The sequence below is a fragment of the Cyprinus carpio genome, chromosome A5, assembly GCF_018340385.1.
Source record: "Cyprinus carpio isolate SPL01 chromosome A5, ASM1834038v1, whole genome shotgun sequence".
Taxonomy (NCBI): Eukaryota; Metazoa; Chordata; class Actinopteri; order Cypriniformes; family Cyprinidae; genus Cyprinus; species Cyprinus carpio.
The window spans coordinates 4,797,155-4,819,815 of record NC_056576.1 but is presented as its reverse complement, the minus strand read 5'-3'; the positions used below and the strand labels follow the sequence as shown (position 1 = coordinate 4,819,815).

The window sequence follows — 22,661 nt, the reverse complement described above, 5'->3', positions numbered from 1 at the left end:
CACAGAGAAAAAGAGCATAGAGTCATTTTTTTGAGCCCATCATGTTTTTATTCTCATTAGCAGGTGTTTATGGGCATGATGATTGAACAACAGTCCAACACGAGATAAAACCCTCGCTCAGGGTCCATGCAGTGAACTTCACCCTCAGTGCGTTCAGCGACTGGCTCCTTTGCTCTCCTTCACAGCAAGAGCTCCTTATTTTGTACATCTTCAGCAAGTGTTAGAAGCTGACATTCATGCGAATTCAGAATTCATTCATGCTAAAAATATACAAACCAAATACTGTTAACTCTGGTAATAGTTCATGTGGATTTATACATGATAACGGGTACATTTCAGAATAAGACTTTGTTCTTTGATCCCAACCTGCTGTAGATTTATGGATAAGATTCCAATTCAAGAGGGCCAATCTCAAGAAAACATGCACGTTCACCGGAAAACCAAAAGAAATAAGAACATTAAGCCTATTTTTAGGAGCATAATGATTTTTCATTGTGACATTATTTTAATCACAATTAAGCACATTTTGTAACGCAAGTAATTGTTTTTTACTTACTGTAAAAAATTATTTAAATTTAAATCTGCGCAAAGGTTTTGCGACCAACATTAAATATTTGTAATATAATGTATTTTTGTTGACAAATCAATTTTTTTTTAAATAGTTTCTAAAAATACGCTTAAAGGCAACACAACACATGCAATCAAATTTATTAGGATTTGTTTTTTTGGATTATGCTAATGTGAATTGGGGGGGTATTCTTAATTGTAATGAAAATAATGTCATACAGCATAGAGAATTTACATTGTTACATTATTATAATTACAATTAAACACATTAAGTGATTTTTATTGTATTAAGTTTAAAAAAATTACCATAAGATTTTTTTTAAAGGCAGTGAAACAAATACTACCAACAAAAATTTTATGTAATTACTGTATTAAAAAGTAAATTAAAACATAAAATTGGTAAAAGGCAAACAACAAATAATAGCATGATTTAAAATTCTAAATTTTAATAGGATTTTATTATTATTATTATTATTATTATTATTATTATTATTAGAGAAATGCAAATTGTCTCAAAATTTTCTTAATTGTCATTCAAATAATGTCACAAAATATTATCTTAATTTTCTGGTGAATGTGCACTGGACAGGTCTCATGATATGATATTTGATTTATTTCATATAATAACATTTAAGCTTCCACTGGTGAAATGAAGGGTAGTTTCCCAAATATTAGAAGATTTTTGAAGATTTTAATAGAAAAGAAACACAAACACAAAAACAAGTTTTGGATTGTTTTGAGATATAGAGGTGACATACAGTGAAAAGGAAAGGAATTTATCCATAACCAATAATCATAATCAAGTTTAATCAGTAAGAATCGACTACATCAAGTATTATAGTCCTCAACAGTGTTTCCATACTTGTTTTCCTAAGAAAGAAGCCAGTGTCGTACCTTTCATTCAGTGAAAGTTCAATGTAAAAACCATTGTTTATCATCAGGTTTCTGATTCGGAGTGTGACTGCAGTCAAACGGGTTTCTCTAATAAAAAAAACACGCGCTTGATTTTGTTTCACCGATTCAAATGAACAGTAGCTGGATCTGTATGAGAACCACATCTACATACAATTCAAGTTAGAATACTCCTAAAAAATATTACAGTAATTAACAACACCTCACCGTTCGTCACACTCTCAAACAGATATGTAATATGACCTAAAAAACAAAACAAAATGATGTGCAACTCATGGCGCACTGGTCTCAGATGACCGTATCAAACAGTAACACACATTAAATCTTCGCTCTCTTGTTCCAGTTTCTCGTGTTGTGTGTTTTTAGAAAAGCCTGTAAGTTTCCCCTTATATTTGAGACAGCAGCAGACTGTGTACATCTGTAATCTCGCTCTCCGACGCTTCCGAGCGTCCGAGTATCAGATGGAGCCACAAAGCGCTGCGTTCTCAGATTTGATCCGATCTGCAAACCCAAACCAATTCCCTTCAATCAGTTCTTTAAAACTAGGAGTTAAAAGGGTTTTTGCCCAGTAGGTGTCGCCCACTGCATGTTGTCCCGTTCCCGATCGGCTCCTATGACACTTGCTCCACCGGCCGCATCTGAATGTCTCCGATCTACAGCAGGAAAGAGAGAGAGAGAGAGAGAGAGAGAGAGAGAGAGAGAGAGAGAGAGAGAGAGAGAGAGAGAGAGAGAGAGAGAGAGAGAGAGAGCGTAACCCGTTCATTCAGTTTGACAAATTTTATACAGATTGATCAGCATGTGATGAGTGTGATTTGATTTTTCTGTCTCCCCGCTGTCTGAAGATCAGCACAAAGATCCTAACATCATACATCAGAACAGATCATAAGCATAAAGCTGGATCATACACTTATGACTACGTGAAAATGTACTCACCCTCGGGACATCCAAGATGTAGATGAGTTTGTTTCTTCATCAGATTTGGAGAAATGTAGCATTGCATCAGTGTCTCAGCAATGGATGCTCTGCAGTGAATGGGTGCCGTCAGAATGAGGTGATAAAAACTTCACAATAATCCACAGCACTCCAGTCCAGCAGTTAACATCTGGAGAAGACAAAAGCTGTGTGTTTGTAAGAAACAAATCCATTAAGGTGTTTTTAACTTAAATTTCCGGCTAAAATATGAGTCCATAATCCATAATAACGCTTCCTCCAGTGAAAAGTGGTCTGGACCGTTTCCATCAAAAAAACCTCAACAAAACAAACAACCTATACAAGCCAAAACGGCTCTAAACAAATATGTGGCTGGATTTTGATGTGAGAGGGCAACAGGAGATGCACTTTTTCACTGGAGGAAGCGTTATTATGGATTATGGACTCTGGACATTTTAGCCAGAAATTTAAGTTAAAAACACCTTAATGGATTTGTTTCTTACAAACACACAGCTTTTGTCTTCTCCAGACATTAACTGATGTACTGGAGTGGTGTGGATTACTTGTGGATTATTGTGATGTTTTTATCAGCTGTTTGGACTCTCATTCTGACGGCACCCATTCACTGCAGAGCATCTATTGATGAGACACTGATGCAATGCTACATTTCTACAAACCTGATGAAGAAACAAACTCTTCTACATCTCGGATGACCTGAGGGTGAACATTTTCAGCAAATTTAATTTTCTGGGTGAACTTTTCCTTTAAAGTTAAAGCTGTTCTGTCTGTCTGAAAACATCTCAAACTACACATGGTTTTGGTACAAAATAAACAATGTGCTGGTGTGAATTATAATTGTTTGCATGTTTGCTATTTAATAAATGATTGATATTGACATTTTTCAGGTTTTGAAGAGAAAGTTGGACAAACTTTCGACTTTGTAGCCAATTAACCTGATAAATGAATCTGAATTTGATATTGTTATAAAATAAAAAAGGAATCAAGAGCTTTTGACCCAAAAAAACACCCAGACAAATCATGGATCCACAATTTGCAAATGCAATTCAACCACATATTAATACTAGGGCTGTCAAATGATTAATCACGATTAATCACATCCAAAATAAAAGTTTTGTTTACATAATATATGTATGTGTACAGGGTATATTTATTATGTATATATAAATACACACACATAAATTATATATTTAGAAAATATTTACATGTATATACATTTATATATTTATATTCTTATGTTTTATATTATATATAAATATATTAAATATATAAACATAACATATTCTTCTTAAATATATACATGCATGTGTGTGTATTTACATATACATAATAAATATACACAGTATACACACATATATTATGTAAACAAAACTTTTATTTTGGATGTGATTAATCGTGATAAATCATTCAAAATCAACAAAAAATAAAATAAAAAATAACTATTTTAAAATCTAATAAAATTTAAGTTATTACTGTTATCAAATTTCAAAGCTGAATTTTCAGCATCATTACTCCAGTCTTCAGTGTCACATAATCTTCAGAAATCATTCTAATGTGCTGATTTGCTGCTCAAGGGACGAGTCTTACTGGTAGTGTGTTTATTTTGATCTCACCTGAACATGAGCAGGCGCGCTCAGGACGTATGTGACGGCGCTGGCGATGTCTTCAGCTTTCAAACACTGCAGAAGACAGTTAATGATGCAGTTAAACAGCAGGACTCGTGTGTAGAGACTCGTCACACACGCCATCCATTTACCTTTATACTTTCATAAACAGCCGCGGCTCTCTCTGGATCACTGTTGTGATGCCGGAAGGCAAATTCAGTTTCCACTATTCCAGGTGATATACACTAGAAAAAAAATGATAGGTTAATAAATATGAATAATAAAAAGTTAATAAAATGAATGAAATTAATTTTCAACTGTTGGTAAGATTTCAGAAAGGCTGCATTATCTACAACTGCAGCTTAAAGCACTGACTATTTGACTTTTAATAACCAGCAAAAAAGAAATTAATTTCAGAGGTGGAACAAAACTGAACTCAAATCTCAAATATTTTTTGCAAAGCTTTTCCTCACCTGAAGTGTAATGTTAAAACTACCAGGTTCACAAACTATTTTGTTATACGAGAATAAAATACCTAAAATATTTTATTCTTAGGGGTTATGATTTTGTCATCTGAAACCATTTGACCTTATATTAATTAATTAATTAATATTTCAATAATTTAACAACATATTCACAGTTGTCTGATGCTGGTTAATGGTGACAAGTCATGCATGTAAACATTTTTTTTTAAATAAGCGTTTTATTTTAAAATTATTAATCGTTTTGTTTTCATTTTTTGATTCAATTAATTATTAGCTCTCCATCAACTCATGAACCCTAGTTTGGGAATCCCTGATCTAGGTTATAAATCCCCCTGTTATTTTAGGATCCTTGAGATATTATTGTAGTTTTTATTAATATTTTGAATTAGCTTTTATTTTAACTTTTCTGTTTTCATTTTAAATTTAGTTAAAGTTTTAGTAATTATGTTGTGTGTGCCATTTTTATTATTATTATGTTTTTAAATATGTCTACATAGTTTTCAAATTTTTAGTTATTTTAGTACATCATTAATTAAAATGAAAAATGTTGCCTTGGCAACTAGCTGAAATAAAATGTTTTTTTTTTTTGTTTTGTTTATATTTTATTTTAGATAAGGTTTATTTTATTTCAAGTAACTACATATACATGTATTTTTATTTTTAGCTAACTTTAATAAGTGTGTGTGTGTGTGTGCGTGTGCGTGTGTGTGTGTGTGTGTGCGCGTGTGTGTGTGTGTGTGTGTGTGTGTGCACAGGCTCACCGTGGCTCGGATGTGTGTTTTGGCCTCCCGTAGCTCCTGTCTCAGCCCCTCTGTCATAGCAGTCACAGCGTATTTCGTGGCGCAGTAGAAGTGTTCGTCAGCGCTGGGCACCATCCTGTGACCCCCCATACTGCCGAGAGAAGAGCAGCAACAGCCTCAGATGAGTGTGTTCAGCAGCACATCTCTGCTGTTGAACGCCTCAAACACACAGTAAAGCGCAGCACCTGTTGATGTTGATGATGTGTCCGTCATCCACGTGTCTCTCCTTCATGGACTGGTAGGCCTCGCGTGTGCAGATGGCCAGAGCGAGTATGTTGACCTGCACAGGAACACAGATGGTGAATGAATGGATGATAAAGATCCAGATAATGTCTAGGTCATATTTTATCACAAAATCATTCCTGTAGCTGAAGCAGTTATGCATGATGCTAGCAACGCCAAGACCCTAGGTTCAAATCCCAGGGAATGCATGAACTGATCAAATGTGTACCTTGAATATAATGCAAGTAAAAGCAATGCAGAGCAAATAAAATTTAAAAAGAAGAAAATAATAATTTATTTTGCATAAAGAAAATTAAGCCTATTGTGACTTGTGTTGTTAGTTACCTAAAACTTAAATTTTTAGATTTTTTTTTTCTCTCAGTTATGAGGGAAAAAAAGTCAGAATTATGAGACAAAAGTTGTTTTTTTCATCTTTTTTTTTTATTGTGTGGCAGAAACAGAAAAAAAGTGTGAATGAATGTGAGATAAAGTCACAATTTCCATTATTTATTATTTTTTTTATTCTGTGGAAGAAATAAAATAAAATAAAATAAAATAAAATAAAATAAAATAAAATAAAATAAAATAAAATAAAAATGTTTAGTTGTAGTATTTTTAGTGAGTCAACTTAAACTTCACCAAAATTTTGATTGCCTTGGCATGTAACTGAAGTACAAAAAACTTAAAACAAACCAAAAACAAAAAAAAAGAAATTGAAATTGGACAAAAACTAAAAATACTTTGACAATTATAAATAAAAATAAATAAAATTATTTTATAAATAGAAGATAATAAAAATGTCAAAAGCACATAACAAAATAACAAAAATATTAACTAAAGCGAAAATATAAAAGTAAAAAAACTAATTAAAAATATTAGTAAAAATGATAAAAGTAAATAAATAATACTAAAATACTGATACTGTATATGACTGGCCTGTTTTCTTCTGAAGCCCTCCCTATCCTGCAAAGATTAAAAGCCTTGTTTAGATGCAGTGATTGTGTGTTATATAAGTGAGCGGTCCGTCAGTGTCACCTACAAACATCAAGCTCTCGCAAATATTACAAGACAGCAGAGAGACTGTGGAAATAAAAATCTCAGAGGAGTTCGTACAAAGCACTTCCCCTTAAATAAGCCAATTCTTTTAATATTAAAATGAAATTAATAAAATGAATAAAAATTGTAGTGTATAGTACAGGACAAAACACAAATGACAACGGAACAAAGGGGGTAATGGGTTAATGAGAAAGGAAAGAAGAAAAAACAAAATACAATTCCACAAATTAAAATGAAGGTCTACTAATGCTTAATGTTTAACGAATAGCTTCGGGTTTGTAGCTAAAGTAAACTATATGCAGTAGCTACGCTGCTTTCGTTGATGCACACACACAGAGACCGGAGATCGTGCAGCGCACACACAGAAACACTGTGGTGCACAGAAACTTTTATTAATAAAATAGCTTCGATACTGACCCGCTGCATTATATTTCTCAGCAATGAGGTGGTAAAACCGCTGTTTTTGAAGTACCTAAGCTTCATTGCTTAACTTATTTGTTTAGCCGGGTCGGGTCTGATGATCTCGGGTACGGGTCGGGTTTGGGCTTCACTGAAAGGTTGCAGATATCAGTGCATGAATCAAACTTACTCAGAATGCAATGCAACTGTTTGTTGGTGCATCAACATTTACATTCATGCATTTGACAGACAAAACAACTTATATTTATACACTTTATCAGTTCTTGCATTCCCTAGGAATCGAATCCATGAGCCTGGCATTGCAGACCCACACTGCATGGGCAACATTTGCTGTCGCTCAAGTTGCTGTTCAGTTAGGGAAAGTGGTTTTGAGTGAGAACAGAACTGGAGTAAACAAATAAATGAAGGGCTGTTTGAGTGCCTACAGCGCTTCATATAACTGCACTTGATGAAGTGTTGAAAAAAGCGAGTTGAAGAGGTGAGCGCAAGTTAAAATTTGCAAAAGTGATGGATAAAAGTGTGACCAATCCATGGCTGTTTTAAAACGTAGGCAGCATTTTAAGATGCAGTGACTGTTGAAAAAGTATTCAGCAACATTAGAATAGCAACTCTGCATTTACCAGCACTGCATTGCAAGTCTGCTTTGACTTTTATGCAAGTATATGACACACAACTCAGTCAGTCGGGATGCTTCCTATATAGACAGAAAAAGTAATGATGTGTGTGTTTTTAACTTACATCGATCATGTTCCTCCAGCCCTCTGTCCTTCCGCTCAGCAGCGGTTCGTTGTGAGCCAGGCCAGCGTTGTTGATGCACACGTCCACTCCCTGATGCAGCGTCTTAATGGCCGAAAACATGGACAGAATCTCTTCCTCGTTGCACAGATCACACTTATACGGGATCAGAGTGCCGCTGTATCCCGCGCTCTGACACTCGGCTGCCAGCTTCTGTAAGGACCAGAACAGAAAAGGTTTGAAAATTGTGACCTTTCCGTGTCTTCTGAAACGGATGACAACTGTTTGAGATTATAAGAAGTTGATGTGTTACTGCTGCTAATAGATTTTAGGTCAAATGTGACATGAGGAACACTAAGGTTTTTTCGCTCACCAAAACTGCATTTAAAAATACAGTAAAAATGCGAAATCTTGCTACAATTTCAAATAACTGTTTTCTATGTGAATATATTTTAAAATATTATTTATTCCTGCGATGCAAAGCTGAATTTTCAACATCATTACTCCAGTCTTCAGTGTCACATGATCTTCAGAAATCATTCTAATATACTGATTTGATGAATAAAAAATTCAAAAGAACAGCGTTTATTTGAAATAGAAATCTTTTGGAACATTATAAATATCTTTACTGTCACTTTGGATCCATTTAATTAATACTTTCTGAATAAAAGTATCCATTTTAAATAAATAAATAAAAATATTAAATATTTATTAAATATTCATATATACTTATATTTATTTTACAACTATTACACCAAATTTAAAATGTTATACATATTAACTAAATATGATCAAATATTATTTATTTACTTAAGAAATTATTATATTTATTTAGCACACAAACACACACACACACACACACAGACACACACACACACACACACACACACACACACACACACACACACACACATACACACACACACACACACACACACACACACGACTCTTGCTTTAGTTCTATAGACTAAATTTATAAATGTCCCTTAAACTAATGACTTGAACATTCTCTCCACTATCATTAGAAGAACAATAATGTTGCTTAACTAGTCATTTGCGAAAAAAGAACTAATTATTGTATTCCATTCCCATACGGTGGAGAGCAATTACAAAAACCATTATCATGATTGTAGCATTTTACCTCATTTCACACAACCATCCTCACCGTGTCACCATGGCAACAGAAAAGCACTGCTTAAGGTGAAATTACTTCACCTGACGTCACAACTGCATATGCATAATCAAAAATAATTCTAGTACTTTTGATGGGCGGAAATTCTCAATCACAAAATCTACACACACTGTCAACTAATTTCTTTATGAAAAGAAATACTTTATGCTGCAAGACAAAACACACACACACACACACACACACACACACACACACACACACACACACACACACACACACACACACACACACTTAATAAGGCTCTTAATAATAAGAAAAGAAACTTATTTTCTTGTGCTCAGAGCAGTTTCCTCCATTTCCTCCCTCCTCAATCCTACTTTTATCTGTATTCTATTTTTAAACGCATTCAATCCATACTCTTTGCGTCTAAAATCACTAAGTGGATAAAAAACTGACATTGATGTATGACGGGACGTGTCCAATCTCTCTCTCACACGTTTAAGTTCATTTTAAAACGAGGACAAAAAAGAGCTTTTAGCAAAGCATGAGGATCCTCGCACTAATGTTGTGGTACTGCTTAACCAGTGAGAATAGTCTAAATCAATATAATAATTGCAAAATGCAGCTTCGTTTCCCGCAGTGGAAAGATGGAGTTTGTTGATACTGATTTCATTTCTATGTTTAAGTGAGAGAACATGTCAAGTCAAGTCAAGTCACCTTTATTTATATTGCGCTTTATACAATACAGATCGTGTCAAAGCAGCTTTACAGTGTCAAACAGGAAAAACGTGCTGATAAAGCAAGAAAACAGTCAGTTTATCAGTTAAAGCCAGTTGCCAGGAATTGTGTCCACAACTAAGCAAGCCAAAGGTTTGTAAGTTACATCTGTAGCTTAGTCCAGATTGGGGGAACTGTAATGTTTAAAAATTTCTTGCATTGAAAAAAATGCTGTCAATTATAGTTCTTAGAATCGGCAAAAATCAGTATCGGCAGGTCACACTCGGCAGGTCACACTTACTTTTAAGAATGTATTTAAAAATATGTATTTAAATATATTAACAATAAATATCTATTTAAAATATTTTAAATTAATGAATAATCCAATTATTGTTTGCTATAACGTGCAACATGTACATATCTGAAAACATGAGTCAAATTTAATTTAAAAAAAAAATTAAATGAACCACTTTTTATTTGATAGTTAAAAAATAGGTGGATGACATTAAAACTTGAAATAAAAAAAAGTTAGTTAAAAACAAACATACTCCTGCAGGTCTAAAAAGTATATTATAATTTGCCAATATTATTTAAGAATTTTAATTAAGATATTAATAATTCTACCACTGAACAGAAAGCAATATATATTATTAATGCTCAAAATATCCACATTTAGGCTCTCAGCACTGGCTACAGGACACATAAGTGAAATCAATGCCAACACACTGCATTACAGAACAAAAGCACTGAGACTTCATTTAGACAGAGAGAGGATATAACAGGACGAGCTGCTCTCAAATTCACTTTCTTACGACCGTATGGAAATAGGTACAAGAGCAGGAAAAAACTGGTTTGAAGGAGAGATGTTTAGGGAATTCTGAGCCATAAGTACACACACACACACACACACACACACACACACACACACAGGTCTTTCCTTCCTGATGACTGTCTCCTTTCACCTACAGTAAAGAGCAATTTGGCCTGTCACTGTATATTCACATCTTCATTATTAAAGTTGCAGATATGAAACAGGAAGTGAACAAAAGAGCCAGAAACAGCTCAGACTTACAATAGCCACAACTAATTCAATCAGACGCTCCTAACGAGGGCTGTCAGACTTACCAGTACTGATGCAAGTCCATATTGAAGTATATATCTACAGCACTAACAGCTATTTTAAATTAATTACAGTATTTTTGATTTAATAAATGCACCCTTGGCATAAGTATAAAAGGCTGATTCATTGGGACAGTTAAAATAAAATAAAATAAAATAAAATATAAAAATGCAGAATTATGAGATAAAAAAAATCTGAATTGTGAGATAAAAAGTCACAATTACAATTTTCAGTTTTATTCTGTGGCAGAAATTGGCTTTTATACATAAGGGACTTCTTTTAAAAATATAAAACATCTTATTTATCTTTATATATGTATATGTGTATATATATATATATATGAGTGTGTGTGTGTGTGTGTGTTTTCCTCCCATTTAATTACTTTTACATTATTTACATTAAGCACACGGAGGTGCTTCTGATTAATCACGCACACACACACACACACACACACACACACACACACACACACACACACACACACACACACACACACACACACACACACACACACACACACACACTTCCACCTCTGATAGATTACAACTGTCCAAAGGTTGGGCTGAATCATTCATTAAAATCATTAAAATAAGACTCGTTTGAATGATTCACACCGCACAGACGCCAGCCGGCTCATTAATGCTGGATCATTAGCGCTGATGGCCTAAGAGCTGTTGATTTAGTTCTCCTGCACAGAGATCAGAGGACAGGACGGGTGCGGCCGTCAGGATCAGTGTTGTGTATCACCTGAACCAACCTGTGAGGCCAGATTTCATCAACCTGCTCCAACTGACACACATCTGCACAACACCGTTTACTATAAATACTCACACACTACAGAGAACGGTGAAAATAGAAACTGCATCAGCTGCGACCACTGGACCTGCTGATACCCCATAATGCCACATAGAACTGAACACTGTCAGAACTGAGAAGTTAAGTGAAAAAAGTGCTTGTTCTGGGGTAACACCTGAGATTTATCAAATACAAGCCATTTTTTTTTCTTCTTCATCAAGGCTGCATTTATTTGATGACAAATACAGTAAAAACTGTAATATTGTGAAATATCATTGCAATTTCAAATAACTGTTTTCTATGTAAATATATGTTAAAATGTAATTTATTTCTGTGATGCGCAGCTGTATTTTCAGCATCATTACTGCAGTCTTCAGTGTCACATGATCTTCAGAAATCATTCTACTATGCCGATTTGCTGCTCAAGAAACATTTCTGATTATCATCAATGTTGAAAATAGAAGTGCTGCTTCATATTTTTGTGGAAACCATTTTTCAGGATCCTTTGATGCATAGAAAGTTCAAAAGAACAGCATTTATTTAAAATAGAAATCTTTTTTAATATTATAAATCAACTGAATGCATCCTTGCTAAATAAAAGTATTAACCTCTTTAAAAAAACACTAGCTTTCTATTTTTTCTATTTGATCTACTCGTTTTTCTTTGTGTGTGTATATATATATATATATATATATAAATATATATATATATATATATCTATATATATATAAAAAATACCTTGCTATGTGAACTGCGTTAGACAATCTGAGACTTGTCATTTGCACTAACATATTGTTGGTCTTTCGTTGGTCTGATTGCTTCCATTGTCCTCATTTGTAAGTCGCTTTGAATAGAAGCGTGTGCTAAATGACTAAATGCAAATGTAAATGTAAAAAAATAACTTTCTGGCCTCAAACTTTTGAAAAATAATATATATGTAAATAAAAGTATATGCAATTTGTATGTATTATATATATGTAAATATATACACACAAACAACTATTCAATAAAACCGCTAATAATCTAAAATGAAAATGGACACAATTTCAATAAGGCAGTTTCATTACTGATTAATCGGGTCTTTGAACAGAGAACCTTCGTCTTTGACGTCACTTTGCCGCAGCAAAACAAACACGTGACAGATGACAGAAGTGAGCTGCTGCTGCAGCGAGGAGCATATCAGCACTTCTGTAAAATACACTCTATTAACAGCAATTAAACAACACAGTCAGATTTATAATACTTCACAGAGGGCACACATGCATGTCAATCAAACAGAGCAATCAGTCTAATTCATTTTTGCAAGGAAAAAATCATGGTTTCAAATGAATGATAATTAATAGAAAACCTGTTAGGAAAATAATAAAATATTTTATATCAGTGGGTTCTTAAACTGTGGTACGTGACACGACTGAAAATAATCACCTAAATTATATTTAGAATTAATTTAGAATTAAAAGTGCACATTGATTGAAGGAGATGATCTAATAAATGTTAAAAACATAAATAAATATAGCTTTTTGACTATTGTATAGTGTGTGTTTGTGTGTATATATGGTAATATTCAAAATACTACCAAAAACTGTGTGTGTGTTAATTTTAGTTACAAGTTTTACTAATTTAGTGTTTTTATTAGTTTCTTGTCTATATAGTTTTTTTATTAAGTTTTACTTTTTATTTGTATTACTTCAACTTAAATAAAACAAAAAAACTATTGTCTTGACAACTAGCTGAAATAAAATAAGTTTTATTTTATTTTATATTCGTTAATGTTTATCTTATTTGAAGTAATGACGTTTTTATTCATTTCATTTTAGTTAACACTAATAACCCTGGTGTTTATATATATATATATATATATATCATTAAATGTCAATATTTATCCTGTTTATTTAGTGAAATCTGTGAAATTGCATTAAACATTTTAAATCAACTTTGCTAAAAACTAATTACTATTTTAAGCCATTAGAGCAAATACATAAATACAGATAAATATTGAACATTGTCAAAAGGACTGAAAAATATTGAGATTTATATATATATTTATAATTTTTTTGATAGTGTAAGTAATGATTATTTAAGCAAGAGATTTTGACTGGGACATGAATTTACATTTGATTAAAAAAAAAAGAGTTGCCTCCTCATTTCATTTAAATGACAAAAGCACCTATAAATGACTTCTATTAAAATTGAAAAGATATCCCAAAAACCCATTTAATAATATTATATAGTAAAATAACTATAATATAAATAATTTTACAATAACACTAGCGGAATATCACTATAATAAAAAAGGGATTCAGACTGATGCAACATCTCCAAAAGCAATATCACGAACAATGTCATGAATTTTACATCATAAGAGACGGATATGAAAGTATTAGCTGGGAAATGTGTATTTAAAGCAACTGTTTCTATAGATCTCCTTCAGCAGATACAGAAGAAGATTGACCGAGCTGTCAAAGGATGTTTAGTATGCACACTCAGTACATAGAGCGCTTCTCTCTCCTTTTGTTTCAAAGGCACGGAAAAATCCCTAAATAATCGTGTTATATTTAATCTGAAGTGTTTTGGTGGGAGAACATTGCAAAGCTTGAATGCAGTGCATACTAGACGATCCTGATGATTTCTAGACGATCTGTATGCCTTTAAACACGACATCAGTCTCCAGGGGCTGTTCAGAGAAAGATGCTGTTCACACACAGACAGTAATAAAAAGACGTCCTCAGACTGTCTGACCACCGACGGATGAATCCATCTCGCGGCACGAGGGGGTTTCATTATGCAACAGCTCAGTATAATCACGGATTACGCCACACAAAGCCTTTCAGCATATTTCTTCATGCAACTACACGAAAAGCTCACTGTGAGAAAAAACTACTCAATAAGAAATAAGCAAAGCTTTGAGTCTTGTTATGAAATATAATCACATTTGATTTATTGCAGGGCTGTGTCTCCCCTGCATCTCTGCCTCTCTCAGCGGGTCTCCATGCACTCAGTGAACCTGTGCGCGTCCACGTCTGCTCCAGGATTGTGATGTCATTTAGAGTAGAGACAGTGGCTTTCAGGAGACACGGGACGTCCCCCGGAGGCCCTTCACATCTGCTTTCATATCTCAGGCCTCCTCTGTGCGGATATAAAGCTCATATTGCTAATTTCTACAAGAAATATTAGATGCGCTGCATCTTTGGACATGACAAAACACACACACATGCACATTATATAGGGGGAAGATGAGGAAAGATGCCGCCCTTAAGAACAATTAAGTGCATTTACTTTTAAATAGTAACATATTTAGATACAAGTTTAGCATGTGCATTAGTCATTGTGTTATTAAAGGAATAAATGAAGTGTCATAGCACAAAATGTCCTCTACTACCTGGTTAAACTTTTATAGAAGACTTAAAATACATTTGTTTATTTTATAGAAGACTTTCTAATTTATCTTTATAATAATATTTGCTATTCATAATTAATATTTATAATATTTATATAGTGTCATTGATGGGAAATACCAAATCAACTATTCTATTTAAAACTATAAAAAAAACAACACTATGAATATTTAATTGTCCATATTTTAATTGAAGATATGTCAAAATAGCAACACTATGAATGCAAACTACTCAACTGGCTTATAGGTTTTAATGAAAATCTAATTCATGGATAAACTGAATAATAAGCCCATTACTTTTAAGAAGTATATGAAAAAATAACATGCCAATTTAGGCCTTTAGTGCCAATTCTGGTGGCCCATCTTACCCCAAATGTCTAATTTTATCTTAATTCAAAATAAAGACACAAATTTAGATCAGTTTCCTTCAAAACTGTTTCATCTGACAAAATCTCACAAATGTTGGTATTCAGATGAGAAGACAAAATTAAAAATAGCATAGCCATTCATCAAAAGTGTTGATTTTGTGCCATCTTTGGTCTTTTTTTAATGTAAGGCACAGAGGGGTTATTCACTGAGAATGAATTGTGTTCACTGGAAGTGTGCATGTGCTGCTCGTGTTGTTTCAGCACCTGACTGACTACAGGAATCATGGAAATCAGGTGATGATGCATAAACACTTATGAAATCAGTGCTGATCACAATTTGCATGAGTTCAGGAGGATGCAGCAGACGCTGTATCATCCATTACTTAATGATTACATAATAAACATCAGCATCTGCATGTCATGATTCAGTACAATGCCATTGCCGTGTATCACAGTATCATAATCACAGACATTACTGATCCGAACAAACTCTGAAGTAATGACAATGCAATATTGTGAAGAAAAAAAAACTAGTATTTTTGTGTGTTGAAGTTTCTTTTGCATGCATGTGCATGCTGTTTTAGATGATAGATGCTTGTGTAGACAACAGACATCAGAACTGTTATTGTTCTGCACAGCTGCACTTTTAAATGAATGATTTTATATAACAACAAGGGATGTGCTACATGTTTTTAATGCAAAGTTTGACATATGATGTTTTCACTAATAAAAAAAAGTCTATGCAAGTGTAGAATAAGTATAGAAATGACCCTTTAAAGCACTTTGCATGTTCATGTTCATGTCATGTGTGAGCTACATGTTTTGTTTGTGTTGCAGTATTTTAGCTGTTTTCCATGCTGGGTGTGAAGCTGATGTGTGCTGTGTCTCATACACGGTTGCTCTTGCTTTCTTTAGCTTCTCTCTGTGAAATTCAATAGATCTGAGACTGCTGAATCAATGTATCCAGTCTCAATAAGCCCAACTTATCCAGCAGGCACTATATGTGCTGTGTAGTCAGTGAACTTTCAGCATTTTATGAGTTGATTTATGTGTTAATCACAGTAATGGGGTGATGCTGTACAGTTACACTAAAGCTGAAATGTGCAGAGTAAGTAGTTATTTTTTTTATTAAATTAATGCTTTTATAGCAAGGATACATTAAAATTATCAAAAGTGACAGTTAATACATTTATCATGTTACAAAAGATTTCCATTTCAAATAAATGCTGTCCTTTTGAACTTTCTATTCATTCTCAAAATCCTGAAAAAAAAAAATCACGGATACCATAAAAACAGCAGCACAACTGTTTTCAACATTGATAATAATCAGAAAAGTTGCTTGAGCAGCAAATCTGCACATTAGTATGATTTCTGAAGATCATGTGACACTGAAGACTGGAATAGCTATGATGTCTTATAATGCTGTCTAAGTAGGCAGCTCACTAGATTTTGGCACAGAGCTAAAGAGCAAAAGCATGGCAAGTGTACATCAGCAAGTGTGAATGAAGCACAATCATTTCAAAGCACAGTGGGGAAAAACCCTCTTTTCTCAAAACTGCGGCTGGCAAACAGCCCAGAGATCTCAACAGAAGCAAAAACAAAAGAGGAGTCGGGTCTGTCTGAAGGCACGGCAGTGGTGCTTAAACAAACACAATGGGCCTCCTGCCAAGACGACAGAATGAATTAGCTGCAGCGCCTCGATCCTCGGCCACCGGAAGACAACTGAGAGTCTGTGAAGGCTATTTGAGGTCTGATTAAGTGCCTTTTACGAGAGCCGTGAAACTTGGCATTAAATCTGACGACTGAGGCGGCGCTTAGGGCTTTTCACAGATCTGATAGAGCATAGTTCACACTGCATACAACTCACTGGCTTTACTTCTCTGTAGAAATGAACAATTCTCAGAATTGTGTGTCACTCCAATCCTTCTTTCATTCATGCAACACAAAAAAAAAATTACTAAACTGTTCATGCTGCTTATAAAAGCAGATTAAAAAAAAAAGTGCCTTGACCTGCTCCACAAAGATCAATTTCATGCCGACAAAATATTTTAGAACTAAAATGAATGATTTATATATAATATAGAAATTATTATTAGTTTTTGCATGACATTAAATTTAATTTATTCATTTACTTTGAGGACACAGGCATGGAAATGACAATTTTCAAACTGGAAAATAGCAGAGTAAATGTTCAAAAATGATCCTTGTTTAACAGAAATAATAAATGCATATGAGTTTGAAACAACATGATCATAAATACTGACAATTTTCATTTAAACTATATTATCACTCAACTCTAATCTGCTAAATGCAACTTTAATGAAGATATTAAAATTATAAGCTGCTTTGAAACAATGTGTACTATGAAAATCACTATATATAAATATATTTAGATTCACTCATTTCTAAGTGAACTGTTCCTTTACGAGCCAGATGAAAAGAGAGATGACTGATGGATGCTGACTCATGAATGGATGGACGGGTGGCTGATGTCATCATTATAAAAGTGCCCACAACTGGTTTGGTTGTGCATGCTTCAGTTGCAACAAAACATACACAAGGGCCATCCATTACTGTAACTGACAACTGGAAGGATCAGTTCAGGGAACTGTGTTTTGAGAAAGCTGAGCTTCCAGACCGGAATAACAACATTACACAGTGACATTTCCCCATTCATGCATACTGTCTTGAACAGGCATGCATGTGACATTTGCACTTAAGTGTGTTCATGAAATGTTTTTTTCTGAAACGTTTTAGTTGGACATCGGTTTAACTTTTTTTAAATGTTACTACTTGTTTCAGAACATTAAGAGAACATTCAAAAGTAACATTCACATGATAAAAATTATAAAATGGAATGTTCATATAAAACATTACATTAAACACTGAAATCATTAAGGCTTTTTTTTTTTCTTTTCTTGATGGCAAAAAAAAAAAATAATAGATATGAGCACAAGACATGAATATACGGAATAAACCCATGAACATGCTGATAAAGGTTTTGTGCTCATGCAAAGCCAAAACCGTGGTAATCTGCACAAATCTAGTTGTGTTGTGTTGATCAGGATTTGTAGAACTGCTCTACTAAAATCACCCCTTTCCCAATAAAAGTGACGTGACATACAGTTTGATATAACTGACGAGACAACACAGTCTGAGTAAGCATAATTAATGTAAGATGTGCAAGTCAATTCTCGTTGCAACCAGATTTTATGAATTCTTGGGAGTATCGATAACCTGTGCAAATATACAACTAAACTATAAATTAAGAAACAATCTGCCAATGCACAGAGCTGAGCACAAAGTAACTATAGTATGATTTAACCAGTCACTTTGCCTGAAAGTCATGATTAAAGTGCTGCGGATCTTACCAAGCACCACTGAATGTACTCTTCTGATCTTATCTGTAGTTAATGCAATGCAATGCAAAGATGTGTGTACTGTTTCAATGATTTACACATTAAAGGAACACCCAAAAATTTGCTGAAAATGTACATCTTGATGATAGATTTGTTTCTTACAAACATGCAGCTCTTGGCTTCTCCAGACATTAACTGATGTACTGGAAAACTGTGGATTACTTGTGGATTATTGTGATGTTTTTAATCAGCTGTTTGGACTCTCATTCTGACGGCACCCATTCACTGCAGAGCATCCATCGGTGAGCAAGTGATGCACTGCTACTTTCCTCCAAACCTGTTCTGATGAAGAAGACAAATTTTCAGCAAACATCTAGTCTCTAACAGAACAAGTTTGGTTCATGTGGCTCTCTTTTGTGTTTCTTGATCAGGTGCGTAAGGCAGACAAACAAAATGTGCAGTGCTGTGTTGAGCCATGATCACATGATCACAACGAAACACTCAGTCCTGCACTCAAGGTCAGCGGAATATTCCAGCTAACTGATTCCATGCGTGATGTAAAGATCATGACACCAGCGGAGAGCCTGCATGCACTGTGTCACGCACCACTTGTTTTCTGGGAATCAGGCTTGAAGGACAAGCGAACGACACACTCGCCACTGCTGCAGGTTCAGCCTAAATCAAGATATTGAAAACATGAAAAGTTACATCCAACTGAAAGCTACTGAAGGAAAGTGATCAAGATGTTGGAGCATCTCATATTAAGCGATAAAGATCAATCCAAACACAGACACAACAAACGCTTGTCCAGTGCTCAGTGCTCCAACATGAGCGTGAGCTTTCACAGCAGTATGGGTGGAGTGAGTTGTAGTATTATTGGAACAGACTGTTGTCTGACTGGACTGGGCTGTAGTGCAACTACATATACTGCCCTGAGGCCATCTATCTGCTAATATATGAAAGCTGGCACATAGGTAAAAAATATTTTACATTTTTCACACACACACACACACACACACACACACACACACACACACACACACACACACACACACATACATATATATATATACATATATTTATATATAATTACTTTTAGATACTGTATGTAAATATACACAAAAAATGGAGCACAAAGAAACAGCAGATTACAGAAACCGCAAGTAACAGTAGTTACTTGTAGTGGTTAGTTGTAGTTTGGTGTGTCCAGGATCAGTGACCCATCAGCTCAAAGGTTGCCATGGGAAAAACTGATCCTGGAACACAAATAAGAATCTGCTGTAACGGATGCTGCCAATGCAGACCCGCTTCCCATTCCATCCCGTCTCCCATAGTGACCAGAGTATTACTCCCACAGTTTGTTCATCACTATCCTGTTCCCAAACCTTTCTAACTGATTTCCCCAGTCTCTCTGTTTGGCTGGAATACAAAAGCAGGGCTGCAAAGCTCAACTATACTAATAGTTCCCAACAGGCAAATCCACTGCTGAGATTTCACTGGGATTGGTGTCAGATTTTAGTATGATGACAACACTTTTGCTTTACATCCACTCAAAGCATCAGGCTGCTGTGTGTGAATGTTTGTATTCTTGAGGGACAGTCCCAAACACACACACACACACACACACACACACACACACACACACACACATACAAACAAAGCCAAAGACACAATTAGAGTGGAGCCTTGTGATCGGATGGACACAAAGCTCACCTTGTCTCTCGTTTCACTATGCAGATACGGATCTCATAAAATATCCACTTACTGTATCTCTGTCTTTGTTGTTGATAAACCTGCAAAGAGCCTCGACTCTGTTTTCAATGAAGGTTTACATGTACACACACAGACAGACTGTCAAAATGACACAAAAGTGATTTCCAGGAACGAAACATTTACTAATCGGGAGAATCAAAGCTTTAAAGTGCTGCAGTAAATCTGAGCAGCTTTTACCATGTCATAACCTTCAACCTTTGTCCTTCATAACAATATATGAAGGCAAACACACATTATGAATGGTCTGCACTGTTCAGACAGACAAACAAAGAGCAGAAACACAAAGTCATTTTATAAATCAGCAGTGAGGAAATAAAGCATTTGTTTCGTAAAAAAAAAAAAAAAAGCAGCGCTTATATTATGAGGAGTCAAATTTGCCCTTATCTTTCTAAATAAATCTTGATACCAACTATAAAAACACTGTAACTTGTGACTTCCTTGCTTGTGTAAAGAGACAGTTCGTTGAATCTAAGCTGCAATAACGGGTCATTATGAGCTTCCACAATTATCTTTACAGCAGTGCATTTCAGCAGCTATTGTTTTATAAATCTGGCACAATGTAATAATAAATTGCGCTTGTCCAGACAGTAAACCTACAGCCCCCAAGAAAAAAAAGCATTTCGATATTTTTTTAAAAATGAATCCTTCACTGGCACAAAAAAGTTATAATATAATTATTAATATAATAGATATAAAAATATCTAATATAATAATATACAAAAATATTATAAATACTATAATACAAAATCATATACAATAATACAATAAACAATGCAAAAAAATAATAAATAATATTATAACAAACATATTAATATACATACATATATTTTTATTTATTATATTATCAGTCTAAGATAGATAGATAGATAATTAATAATATAATAAGTATAATTTTTATATACTGTAATACATACATACATACATACATACATACACATACACACACACACCACACACACACACACACACACACACACACACACACACATATATATATATATATATATATATATATATATATATTCAAATTCAGTTTGTTGTAAACACAACTACACAACTTGTGAGAGTTTGGTGGAGTCTTTTACTCAAGGGCAGGGCGGAAAAATTCCATCAATGATTGACAAGACATGATTAATTGATTGACAGCTTATGAGCAAGGGTTGAGGAATGTTGAAGTGAGAATCTCACTGAACAATACAACTCCTGTTCAATCTTAAAGGGACACTTACTCTACAGTCAGTGCTTGTGTTGCACCCATAATTTTAAAATAGTGTCATTTACTCATTGTCGTGTTGTTCAAAACCCCCTGTTTTGAAGAATACGAATCATACTACACTTGTGTGCGAGTTTAAAATGACATGGTGGTGAGAAAACAGTAACAAAATGCTCATTTTTGGGTGAACTACTCCTAAACCTAAAAAACGGTTTATTTAACATTATGCAATATAACAAAAAGCAACCTTAAAAATGTAAAAACGTATTGAAACGCATGCGATATGTACAGTAGTGGTTTTGTATTGTAGCGTAAAGTGGGCGGGGCGAAACCTATCAATACTTCACACGCGATCAATTATTGTAACAGGTCGATTGTAGCTGAGCTGTCATTTCCCCAAATGAACACACAACTTCTAAATAAAGCATGACCTGTCTGTCTCCTGAGGAAAAGCTGTATCTGGAGAAGCACTTGACTGACTCGGGCTGCAGTGAGCTAACACAAGCAGCGCTGAGGCCCTTGAGCGGTCACCATCTGTCGAAGAGCTCGTTTGTTACCTCGATCTTGTCCACGTTCCGCGCGCAGCCGACCACCTTCATGCCGTGCTGGACGAGAGCGCGAGCCACCGCCGCTCCGATCCCGACAGACGCTCCGGTGACCAGCGCGACTCTCCCCTTCCAGCGCTCCATCATCACCATCCAGATACAGTGTATCAGAGTCCGCGCGGCGCGATGTCACAATGTAACACTGAGAGTTCTAATCCGCGCCGGACTGAAACAGTGTATCAGTGTATCAGAACTGCAGCGCGTGTGCAGTAATATCCGATTCAGGCTGGTATCAGTGAACGAGTTTAAGGCGGGAACAAATCACTCCAGCCCTCCCTGATCTTCTGCGGTTAACACCCAGAAACAGCTCGACACACACGGATCCAACCCTCGCAGAAACCGCGATTAATTATTAACGGCGGCGGAGATAAGAAAAAAACAACAACAACAGAGATTTAGGTTGCTGTCGCCGCCAGCACGGTTTATTTTTCACTCA

At 34.8% G+C, this 22,661-nt stretch overlaps 1 protein-coding gene across 1 annotated transcript; it reads right to left on the bottom strand.

The window, feature by feature from the left end:
- Window positions 1–25: 25 nt before the first annotated feature.
- On the bottom strand, window positions 26–22,572 carry LOC109066456 (dehydrogenase/reductase SDR family member 11). The gene is made up of 7 exons (XM_042757287.1): window positions 22,178–22,572; window positions 7,753–7,962; window positions 5,502–5,596; window positions 5,278–5,407; window positions 4,184–4,276; window positions 4,041–4,106; window positions 26–2,132 (listed from the first exon to the last, which is right to left on the bottom strand). The coding sequence occupies exons 1-7, from the start codon at window positions 22,316–22,318 to the stop codon at window positions 2,091–2,093; spliced, it is 777 nt and encodes a 258-aa protein (XP_042613221.1). The 5' UTR covers window positions 22,319–22,572; the 3' UTR covers window positions 26–2,090.
- Between the last annotated feature and the right edge of the window lie 89 nt (window positions 22,573–22,661).

Coding starts and splice junctions, on each gene's coding strand:
- LOC109066456 (XM_042757287.1), bottom strand. CDS start 22,318: ATGGTGATGATGGAGCGCTGGAAGGGGAGAGTCGCGCTGGTCACCGGA. Junction 5,408..5,501: donor CACATCATCAACATCAACAG/GTGCTGCGCTTT, acceptor TTCTCTCGGCAG/TATGGGGGGTCACAGGATGG. Junction 4,107..4,183: donor CTGTTTATGAAAGTATAAAG/GTAAATGGATGG, acceptor TGTCTTCTGCAG/TGTTTGAAAGCTGAAGACAT.